The sequence below is a fragment of the Nicotiana tomentosiformis genome, chromosome 2, assembly GCF_000390325.3.
Source record: "Nicotiana tomentosiformis chromosome 2, ASM39032v3, whole genome shotgun sequence".
NCBI lineage: Eukaryota > Viridiplantae > Streptophyta > Magnoliopsida > Solanales > Solanaceae > Nicotiana > Nicotiana tomentosiformis.
This window is the reverse complement of record NC_090813.1, coordinates 1,070,865-1,083,437: the sequence shown is the minus strand read 5'-3', so window position 1 is coordinate 1,083,437 and position 12,573 is coordinate 1,070,865. Positions and strand designations below refer to the sequence as shown.

The following is a 12,573-nucleotide window of genomic DNA, read 5'->3' as shown; positions in this document are numbered from 1 at the left end:
AACTTCATCACTCCAATATACTCTATTTCAGATTCTTTTATATATTTTACATTGTTATTTTAAGCTTAATTTCTAAAAACTTTATGCCATAAAATTTCGGTAAAATGAGATATATGAATCTTGTTGATTCATGGGATCAAACTTGTTCAACTTTTACTCATGCCATACCCAATAAAAGCTTCAAAGGATTCATGAATAGGTGTGTCAATGGCTATAGAAGTAGGTTATATGAAAGAAACGGGTTTTATATATATGAGGAAGAAAGAAGAAGGCAGATGCTGGTGTTTTTAGGGAGAAGTGAGGAGATGGTGTCGGCAATGACGGTGGGCGTAACGGCAGCGTCACAAATTTAAAAACAAGATGTACAGGCAGTAATGGATGGTTTTTGAGTTAATTAGAAGGACAGAACAATTTGTAAGGTGCCTAAGTTTTTTCGTTTTCATGTATGAAGTTAATTAGCTTTATCTAATGCAATTTTGATAAAAGGGAGTGAGACAAATTTTATATGATGAAGAGGAGAAGTAACCGTGGAACAAAAAAAAAGAAGAAGAAAAGCTAAAACAATTTAAGGAAAAAATAATTTTTTTGGAGGTGATGGAGATGGTGGTGGCAAATTAAGGTTGAAGGAGACAAAAGAAAAAAAATATATTAAAAAAAACTTAGGGTTGTGTATTACACATGCTATGTCATATCAGCAATATGTGTTTAATTACACAATATAATTTAAGTTGAAGTGTCCAATAAGAATACCTTTTAGTTCAAGTGTTCAAATGAAAAAAAATGACAAGTTTAAGGGGTGGAGATGTATTCAGCCTAGAAGAATTCTAGTAACTTGTTAATGGCAAATAATTAATGTATCTTAATATGGGTTTTAAGATCACTGTAGAATAGTCTTTGACGCAAAAATATCAAATAAATTGTCTATTGTAGACCCAATATGATTCGACCTTTTTACGAACTTGCACCTCTTATATTTTTTTGTAAGTTATTGTGTCTTACCACCAAATAAGTAACTAAGACTCTGATATAGACTCAACTTATTCACATCAAATATTTATATTAAACAAATAAATACGAAACTATGACTCGATATGATTCAATTAAGATATGATTCAATTAATTCTTTCACAGATCTCACGCATAGCAGATCTGTTTCCTTTTTTTTTTTGGGAGGAGGGGGGGGGGGGGGGGAGGGGGTAAATGGGTCATTAATGGACTCTTCACGACGTTGTGCAGTATTGACGGATAAAATCAATGGACTTTTCACGACGTTTCTGCCCTTTTACTTGGAGAAAATAATTATGATCGAGAAGACTATTTTATTATTATCTTCAGTCTACACTTTTTTGTGGACAGAAAATTAAGAAAGGCTATTCTAGTCAACGTCCAAATAATGGCGTAAACACAAGGTTTACCCTTGCGCGTTAGTCCCTTTCAATAATCAATAAATCACCAAAAAAAGAAGAATAAGAAAATGAAATTTTGGTGTTGTATATTGTATTATTTGTATATTGTATAGTATTAGATTTGTGAGGACCACATCGTATCAAAATCTGAAAGTTTACTGGTGGAGTAGATTTTCTCATATCCTAAACCAGCCAAGTTGGCATATGATGATCGGTCCTCAAAATAACCAACCCCCTTAATTAAATAAAACAAGAAATGAAGCAAAAAAGGCACTATTTTTTATAATTCTATATGCACAGAATTTTCTGTTTCTAAGTTCCTTATTTTAAGTATGAACTGGGACAGGGGATCCCACTATGAATAAAAAATTGAATAAGATTAATACTTTAATCTGGCTTATGTTCATTATATGGTGGAAGTGGATTCCCAGATATTAAAATTTATCTTTGTTTTTGTAACACCCGAGAAATTTCTAAGTATTTAAAAACCGTTAAGAAGAACAACATGTACTATTATATTCATTTGTGTATGAATGAGGGGTTTTTTGGAGGGAGCGAGTCGAGGGTCTATCAGAAACAGGCTCTTTATCCTAGGGTAGAGGTAAGGTATGCGTACAAACTACCCTCCCCAGACCTCACTAGTAGGATTATACTGAGTTGTTGTTGTTGTGGTGTATGAATAAGGGCTAATGATATAAATGATATTAGTTGAACATGGTAATATGTGTACGAGATGTATTAGAAACGGTTTATAAACTAAGAAGATCCCTAAAACTAAGTCAAGTTGGGAACAATATGATGGCTAAAGTTTCAAATGAGTTTGCACAATACCTGATTTCAAAACTTTCAAGATATGAAGAGTTATGTGGTGAATGGCCTATCATATGAAAGCTCTGTGTGTATAATTTCTAATGCTTTAAGCTATTCATCATTTGAATATTCCTGCGAAACGTTATGAGCACTTTACAAAAGGGTGCCGAAGCAGCATAGCAGCCTGCATAGCTAAAAATACTAACCCCCTTCCACCCTTGTGTTGCTACGCACTCATCAGCTTTTTTATTAATAAGTGCTGAAATGTTGGGTTTAGAAAGAAAAAGAGTTGACTTGGGAGTTTGGGAATTAAATCCTAGAGAAGAGGAGAAACTCTTCGACCATGGAATTATTTTTAGTTTCTGACGATTCCAATAGACTTGATAACTTAATTGATGAACAAATTGAAGGGGAAATCACTATTTGGCTAAGAAATAATACTAGTTCTTGAATTAAATGTTCTTGAACCTAGGGTTTTGTTGGAGAAGTCGATGATTGTTGCGACCAAACACACTCACGCAAGTATACGCGGTCGTCAAGTAATAAAGTGACTAAAAGTCGGATGTCGAACCCACGAGGACTTATGATTAACTATTAACTAAATTAGACTATCCCAATTATCTAAACAAGAATTAAATCTAAAAATATTTTATTCTAAACTAATTAAATAAAAAAATATAAATAATAAACTTTGAACAGAGAAAGAGCAGATTTTTATGATATCAATGTAATGAAAACGATCTAGGGTTATGGGCTATCTAATAATCCTATTGTATTCTTCAATTGAATTGACCGACTAATTTATCTAGCTTATTGGTTGACAGGGTTAATATTGCTCATAAGAATCTGTCGAGTTCTTACTCGCCTATTCAAGCTAACCTAACGCCTATATGTCTATGGAGTTAGAATCAACAAGAACGCATTTATAATTCCTGTAAATCAACCAAGCAAGGCAATTAGGTATATGTCTATCCTAACCACGAATCCGTTCCCCGATGCCCGAGTTCAAGAACTTGCCCTACTCAATCCTATATGCAATATAGAATTCCCACTTTCGAGTTCAATTCTAGATTCGTAGATAATATTCAATTGGTGATCAAGCAATTAAATAATTAAGTGCAAGATTGAATAAATAAACTAATATGATAAATCAAGAAGTCAAAATCAATATCCGAATAACAATAGTCATGAAAGAACCACAACCCTAGAACGTGAAGTTTAGCTCCATATAGACATGGTAGCCAAACAACAAATCATACAAAGAAACATAAAGATTACTAAGTTTGGTGGGAGAAAGATGGAACTTGATGAATTTCGGCCTCCACAGCTTTGTCGTGGCTTTTTTCCCCTTCCAAATATGTTAGATGACCTAAAAGAGGCGTTTTTGGCTTATATATTGCGTACCAAAGTCGTGGGCCAAAGTTCTCATATTTCTAATCCAAATCAGCTTCAGGGATTGATGCTAGGGTGGATGCGTCGCATCCACCTCGTCCTCCACTTCTCAGCTTCGCATGCTACGGTGGATGCTTCGCATCCACCTCGTCCTCCACTTCTCAGCTTCGCATGCTACGGTGGATGCTTCGCATCCACCTCGTCCTCCACTTCTCAGTCTCGGATGCTATGGCGGACGCTATGGGCCGACTTCACTGCTAAGGGTGCACGAAAGATGTAGTTTTTCTAGGTTGGATGCGACGCATCCAACCCTTCTTCCTCTGGCTAGACCACCTTTTCTTCATATTTTGCACTCCAAACACCTTAAATCGTCACACATAACTTAATTAGTCATAAAACCAATAATTAAACCATGTTGGGAATTTTAAAGATCAAATAACATCAAGAAGTGGTTAAAACATGGGTAAAGTAACATCAACACATATCGAAATATGCCAAACATCACTACCCCACACTTAAACCTTTGTTCGTCCTCGAACAAACCATCCTATAGTAGACGAAACAAAATTAAGCTCTTATCATTCAAAGCACACTGCACCTATGACCGTGGTTATTTGCAACAATTAGGCTCTAGGCTATGCATCACATACCCTTCCCTTTACTTATGCCATTCTTTAAAAATATTCGAACAAAGACAACATGCTCACAACAATCCTAACCTCAAAAACCGACTCAATGTCACTATGCACTCATGGCTTGAACACCCAACATCATAGAGAAGTCTAATAACGTTACCTATCCCTCGTGAAACCATGTGCCCTCACAACAAGAACAAGAGAGCGAGTTCAATCCACACATTCGAATCTCATGATCAAATATATTTTAATGACTCACATATATCAAAGAAAATCGCTCACTCTCACAAAGAAGTCACATGCATGAAATTAGTACCATAGGCTTGCCCTTAATGTAAATCTCTACTAATGTAAGCTCGCTCGATCTAAAATCAATTAGGACTTTTTCATGGTTGTAATGTGGGCTAAGGGACGGGTAGGATATATTTAAGGAATAGTGACTCACCCTCCTAAGCACTTTAATACATCACAAAATTACTTTAAGCATTTTTTTTCTTCAACCCCACTTCAATTTCACAAACAATATCACCCCCAAAACAGTCCCTTTTTCTTTAAGCACTACTTTAGTTCATACCCACTAGCAAGAACAAGATAACAATTTATTCATTTATATTTTTCTTTCTTTTTTTTTCCAGAGATTTTTCTCTTTTTTTTTCTTTCAATTTTCGCTAGTGGTGTATTATTTTACAAAATAAGTGCACCCTTCTTTCTTTCATTGGTTCCACTCAAAAGTCACCCCACACTTAGTCCCTTCTTACTTCTTTTAGCGCTCATCTAACAATTAAAGTGCTTTAAGAGGTAAAAGGATCAAAACAATGTCAATTAAGAATAAAAAGGGTATAGGCTTGTAATGTGGGTACCAAATAAAAGGTCTACAGGCTCAAAAGGGTTAACTAGGGATAGATTTTATTTGTGATAAGCAATAAGCTCAAAAAGATCAAAGAAATCCTAAAATCATTTTTCAAACCGAGCATCACCTAAAATTTCGCTTCAACTCACATACCGGGCAAGTTCTAGACACAAGTACAATACATGGACAACACAAAAAACTCACCACACATGGCACATGACTCACTAAGGACGATCACATTCCGACTCTTAAGCAATGCAAGTATTCACGGAGCCACGAGATATTAAGTATTAAACACAAGGTGAACATAAGTCATATAAACGAGACATAGGCGCCACAAAACATGCTATCCAATTTAACAAGGCATCATCAATAAATTCAAATCATACAGAAGATACTACACATGCGAAAGTATAAATATGTTACTATCAAACAAGTCAAGGGCGCCTAGGTTCATCATTCTTGCTCCTTTTATTCCCTAAATTCCTAATCTACTCGGAAAGAAAAAAACTACCCGGTTCAAACTACATCCCATGGAAAAGAACCGAGGCACAAAGAAAAACCACAGGGGATTATTACTACCTAAAGAAAGCTAAAAGACATATTTTGAATTTTTGTTTAGACTTTAATCCCTCAAGAAAACTGTCTAGGAGATCAATCGTCGGGAAAAGTCCAATTTTTCTACTTTTTCGTTTTTTTTTTTAATTTCTTTTTTCTTTTTTCTTTCACAAAAGCTACTACACTTAAGAATGAGTACTACAACTAAGCTAAAATAGCACAGAAACTCATCCAAACGATCTCCTCACCCCATACTTAAAATTTTGCAATGTCCTCAATGCACATTATAAATAATAAGAGGGTAAACGAGACTCTCTGGTAGGCCAAAGGCCGAAGCAATAGCGGCTCACGAGGTACTCAGACTTTTCCCAGACATCGTCCTTTGTGTGGGCACCCCACACTTAGTCCTCACCATCTAGCTCGCTTTTGCACTCTTCTAATGGCTTTGCTTCCTATGCTCATAATCCTACAAAACAAAAATAAATACTACAAAATAATAAAAATAAAATAAAATAAAAAGTAAACAAAAATAGAAGAAAGCAGTAACGCTGGGTTGCCTCCCAACAAGCGCCTGATTTAACGTAGCGGCACGACGTGAACCACTTTTTGCCTCCACCTCGAACTTATGAATTGAGCCCCTAACATGGCATCCAGTTTGCGGCTATGCTCCAGTGGTGGGGCTACAAAGATAACCAGGCCAAGTAATAAATTTTTTACTCTACACTTCTCGGCCTTTAGATGAGGAATGTATTTTTTGCTTTTTGGCATGACAAATTCAAAAATATAGGCATCATGTTCCTCTTCCATTGACTCCTCCAAAGGCTTAGATGACTCGATTTCCATGTCATCATTCAAATACAATGTCAAAAAATGTTTAGAATGAGGACCAACACGCCCCAACTTTAGAATTGTATTACTATTTATATCCTCATATGTGCACACATTAGAGTCTTCAAATATAACATTATCTGCTACCTCGCATGGCTCTAGTGTACTTTTCTCAACATGGGCATCATCAACAGAAATATGCTCGAATGATTGGCTCTCCACTTTTAGCTCCTCAATTTGGCGTATAAGCTCCTTTTCAGCTTCTGACAACTCATTACTATTTTGTTGGGCGATAGACGCAACAACCTTTGCATTTAATTTATCTTGCAAGTCGTGAATAGTAGTGACAAATTTATAGATCCCTTGTCCCAGTTTAGATCTTCCCTCTATAAAGTGTCTCATCCCATCAGTAAGTTCCTCATGTTGAGCTTCATATATTTCTAACTTTTCAGCCTGTTCTGCCAGCCAAGTTTGGCTCAAAATCTCCTCTTTTTCAAAAATTTTCTCTTGCTGGTACTCGCTCTCTTCATTCAATTCTTCCATATTGGCCTTCATTCTTGTGATTGCTGCCCTCATTCTTTTCATATCTTTTTTGAGTTCATCCTGTTGCTCTGCTACTTGCCTCAGAATATCCCTAATATATGCATCAGGCTCCATATCCTGCACTTCATTGCCCCTATCAAACTCAGAAATATCATTAGAAAGATCATAATAAGGGCTCAGAGAAGGATGAACAAAATTAGGACAACCATCCCAATGGCCATCTTGACCACCACACATATTACAAATATTCCACTCAAAGGATTGAGATTGTGCGCACAACTCGCTCCTGGGAACATTCTGATAATTTTTCCACCAGTGGGGTCCTCCACAATATGGACAAGGATCATCAAAATAAGAATAACCATCATTCGAACAATTTTTATTCCAAGATGCCATGCTAAAATAAATAAAAAATACTAACTAAAATAAAATAATAAAAAAAAACATGAATAGATAAAAAAATGTCTAATCTAGAAAAATAGCAAATTTCTAAGTCCCCGGCAACGGCGCCAAAAACTTGTTGCGACCAAACACACTCACGCAAGTATACGCGGTCGTCAAGTAATAAAGTGACTAAAAGTCGGATGTCGAACCCACGAGGACTTATGATTAACTATTAACTAAATTAGACTATCCCAATTATCTAAACAAGAATTAAATCTAAAAATATTTTATTCTAAACTAATTAAATAAAAAAATATAAATAATAAACTTTGAACAGAGAAAGAGCAGATTTTTATGATATCAATGTAATGAAAACGATCTAGGGTTATGGGCTATCTAATAATCCTATTGTATTCTTCAATTGAATTGACCGACTAATTTATCTAGCTTATTGGTTGACAGGGTTAATATTGCTCATAAGAATCTGTCGAGTTCTTACTCGCCTATTCAAGCTAACCTAACGCCTATATGTCTATGGAGTTAGAATCAACAAGAACGCATTTATAATTCCTGTAAATCAACCAAGCAAGGCAATTAGGTATATGTCTATCCTAACCACGAATCCGTTCCCCGATGCCCGAGTTCAAGAACTTGCCCTACTCAATCCTATATGCAATATAGAATTCCCACTTTCGAGTTCAATTCTAGATTCGTAGATAATATTCAATTGGTGATCAAGCAATTAAATAATTAAGTGCAAGATTGAATAAATAAACTAATATGATAAATCAAGAAGTCAAAATCAATATCCGAATAACAATAGTCATGAAAGAACCACAACCCTAGAACGTGAAGTTTAGCTCCATATAGACATGGTAGCCAAACAACAAATCATACAAAGAAACATAAAGATTACTAAGTTTGGTGGGAGAAAGATGGAACTTGATGAATTCCGGCCTCCACAGCTTTGTCGTGGCTTTTTTTTCCCTTCCAAATATGTTAGATGACCTAAAAGAGGCGTTTTTGGCTTATATATTGCGTACCAAAGTCGTGGGCCAAAGTTCTCATATTTCTAATCCAAATCAGCTTCAGGGATTGATGCTAGGGTGGATGCGTCGCATCCACCTCGTCCTCCACTTCTCAGCTTCGCATGCTACGGTGGATGCTTCGCATCCACCTCGTCCTCCACTTCTCAGCTTCGCATGCTACGGTGGATACTTCGCATCCACCTCGTCCTCCACTTCTCAGTCTCGGATGCTATGGCGGACGCTATGGGCCGACTTCACTGCTAAGGGTGCACGAAAGATGTAGTTTTTCTAGGTTGGATGCGATGCATCCAACCCTTCTTCCTCTGGCTAGACCACCTTTTCTTCATATTTTGCACTCCAAACACCTTAAATCGTCACACATAACTTAATTAGTCATAAAACCAATAATTAAACCATGTTGGGAATTTTAAAGATCAAATAACATCAAGAAGTGGTTAAAACATGGGTAAAGTAACATCAACACATATCAAAATATGCCAAACATCAACGATGTTGGGTAATTAATATAGCATCATTAATAACTTCAAATGAGTATTAAATAATAAGAATGAAATTGAATAGGTTAATGGCTGAACCTATTAAATAATTTGGGATAAATGAAGACTTGTTGCCGACTTGTAAAGCCTAAATGGATATGTATGAAATTTTTCGCGTTTATTTTGATGTAGTTGGGGATATCTAATGGTAGCTATTAAATTGTTGGTGACATTTAAGCATTTTAATCAATTGGAGAATTGTAATATTATTTGGAGCTTGAAGTTTGAGGTAAGTTGATTAATAGCCTGTTTGGCCAAGCTGCAAAAATCAGCTTATTTTGAGAAATACTTTTTCTCAAAAGTGCTTTTCTCAAAAGTACTTTTGGTGAGAAGCAGTTTGTGTTTGATTAATTAGTTTGAAAATCACTTCTGAGCAAAAATTAGTGTTTGACCAAATTTTTAAAAATTGCTTCTAAGTGTATTTTTCTCAAAAGTGCTTTTTAAAAAAGTGCTTCTAGAGAGAAGCTACTTTTTTCTGCTTCTCCAAAACTATTTCTGTTTCTCCTCAAAAATATTTTTTTTCCTTTCAAAAACTTGGACAAACACTCCAATTTTGAAAAAAAAAATACCTTTTTGGAAGAAAAAAAAAGTGCTTCTAGGATTGGAGAAACTTGGCCAAACAGGTTATAAGACTTATTGCATGTTTGGCCAAGCTTTTATTGGGCCAAAATATTTATTTTTTATAAATTGAGGTGTTTGGCCAAGCTTTAAGGAAAAAAATACTTTTGAGGAGAAGCATAAGCAGTTTTTGAGAAGCAGAAAAAGTAGCTTCTCTCCAAAAGCACTTTTCTAAGAATCACTTTTGAGAAAATACACTTAGAAGCAGTTTTTATAAGTTTCGCCAAACAATAATTACTGCTCAAAAGTGCTTTTCAAGTTAATTAGTCAAACACAGACTTGTTATTACCAAAAGTACTTTTTTGAAAAGTATTTTTGAGAAAAACAATTTTCAAAATAAGTTAATTTTAGAAGCTTGGCCAAACGGGCAATTACGCTTTTTGAGGGATTCTCTCTAAAAGCATGTTTTAAGTTAATACGCAATATTATTCATAAATGTGCATCCGTATACTTGTGGGACAGTCGGGAAGGATGTCACCACGTGTTTCTTAGTTGTTTGCTTATGAAGTGTCAAATTTGTTAGCATAATGACACATAAAAAAATAGTATATGATAGGTCATTTTGAGTTTTGGCCTTTTTTTTCGCGTTCTGAGACCTCGACTAGCTCCGTTTAGTATTTTACGAACTGCGTACGCAGTCCATGTCTTTTTTCGAAAAGTTCTTATGTGAAAAATTGAAGAAAACGTGATTCGTTAAAAACTAGTAATTTGAAAGTTTAAAGAATTCCTAAGTTTGATCGTAGATTGACTTTGTTGCTAACGGGTTCAGATTTCGGTTCCGGAATTAGATTTTGCGATAAGTTGTAAATTTTGCAAAGCTACTCTCGCAATGGCGTAGGGGAAGTTGGGCTGGGGGCGGAGTCCCTCTATGCGAATGCGAGGATGAGGTCGTGAACGAGAAGCAGGGGATTACCTTCGCGAACGCGACCCAAGCCACGCGAACGCGATGGGTTAATGGGTCTGAGAGGGGGTCTGTGTGGTGTTCTACGCGAACGCAAATGCAAAGGCTAGGTGGGAAGGTCCATCGCAAACGCGAAGGTCACTGGACTGCTGTGCTTCGCGATCGCGTCAGGCCATTCGCAAATGCGAAGAAGGCCAGACGCCCAGTGATTTAAATCTCCCAAAGTCGTGATTTACCCCATTTTTCACCATTTTCAAGTTTGAGCTTGGCCTAGAGGCGATTTTGAAGAGGCTTTTCATCCCAACTTCATAGGTTAGTAGATTTTAACTTGTTTTCTTCCATTTTCATAAACACTCATTTAATCTTTAATCTATGCTTTTTCATGGTAGAAATTAAGGATGTAGGTAGAAATTGAGGATTTTGAGAAATTGAGATTTAGACCTCAACTTGAGATCGGATTTCGAAACTAATCACATAAACGAGCTCGAGGATGAATGGGTAATTGGTTTTTGGTCCGAATCTCAGGTTTTGACCAAGTGGGCCCGAGGTTGACTTTTATTGATTTTTTTCCAAAATCATTAAAGATTGAATCTTTTTCACTTGTGGGTAGTTTCTAAAGCTTATTTTGAATTGTTTGAACTATATTTGGTTAGATTTGATTAGTTTGGAAGCTAATTCTAAAGGAAAGGTCCCAGTTGAGCTTTGATTTAATTGCGGAGTGAGGTAAATATTAGATCTAACATTGACTTGAGGGAATTAGGAAGTTTTGAACTATGTGTTGTGTGGATTATGTGAGAAAACAGCATATATACGAGGTGACGAGTGTATATACGCCATCGAGATATCTGTTTTCCATATTTTTTTTGTTATTTCATGAATTATCTTGTTCCATGCCTTAATTGTTACATGTTTTATTTGAGTTCTATGCCATAATTGTTATTTGTCATTTAATTATTCTCATACTAAATTGTTCGTCCCTTCCATGACCCCATGCTTATTTGCTACTTGCCTTTAATTGTTTTACTTGCACGTCTTGATTGTCACATGTTTTCCTTGTCCTATTATTTTTGTAATATTTGTTGCATTCTCTGATGTAGTTTTATTTGCATGAGTTTGTTTAGTATGTTAGATACCTATACACTTGTAAAGTTGAAACTTCAAATTATTAGAGATTCTTTGATTATTATGTGGTACTTTACTTCCTTATTGCTTTACTCTCTTGATGTAGAAATTCTTGTAAATTGGGCTATCGGATTATTTATGTTAATTAAAATTGTTTGGAGAGCAGGTTGTACGCCATAACGGAAATTGAAAGGAAATGAATTGAAAGGTTACCGCTTCAATCTTTCATCGCACATTGTCTTTTGTTTCATCATTATACCGACATGCTCATTATTCTAACAATATAATATATTGGTTATACTCGTAGGAACTTTCTTTGTTCATTTTCGTATCCAAGTATCACGTCGCTACTAGATGCAACATATATTGCTAAGGGCCATTATTTTCTGCCCTTACGATATCATTATAGTTAGCACTTCACTCTTTCATGTTCACTCTACCGTTGAAATCTCTTCTAATATTTCACCCTTCAATCCATGCTCTAATACAGTTCTAGCAAGTACGACTACCTTGCGCCTCTCATCTCATGCTTAAATATGCTGAACAAGTGTGATTCCCTTAAGCTAAATCCACATATCATTATATAACTTTTCACAACATATACCATCTTTGCATTGCTACATGTAAGAATTACACATCCTATCTTTATGCTACCATCATGTTCTCAAGTCGCATATATATATATATATATATATATATATATATGAGATTCCGTAGTGTATATCTCAGAAATTATATCTCTTGCTATTAAGTCCTTTCATAAAACTTTATTTTGATGGTATCCCACTGAGTAGGATAATGCGTATGATAAAGATGTCATGCTTGTAGAGTCTTATTACCTTATGTCTTTATCATAATGTGAACTCTTTTGGCCATAGCTAATACTACATATTTATATCAACATATCGTTGACCACGTCCATACACATTCATGTAGGGATT

The 12,573-nt window shown here is 35.5% G+C and overlaps 1 protein-coding gene across 1 annotated transcript in view; it reads right to left on the bottom strand.

Moving 5' to 3' along the window:
• Nucleotides 1-12,467: 12,467 nt before the first annotated feature.
• LOC138906832 (pentatricopeptide repeat-containing protein At2g42920, chloroplastic-like) overlaps nt 12,468-12,573 on the bottom strand; it is a 1,571-nt gene continuing 1,465 nt past the window's right edge. Inside the window, exon 2 of the mRNA XM_070196536.1 lies at nt 12,468-12,516. Coding sequence (XP_070052637.1) covers nt 12,468-12,516 — 49 coding nt within the window. The remainder of the gene's footprint in view (nt 12,517-12,573) is intronic.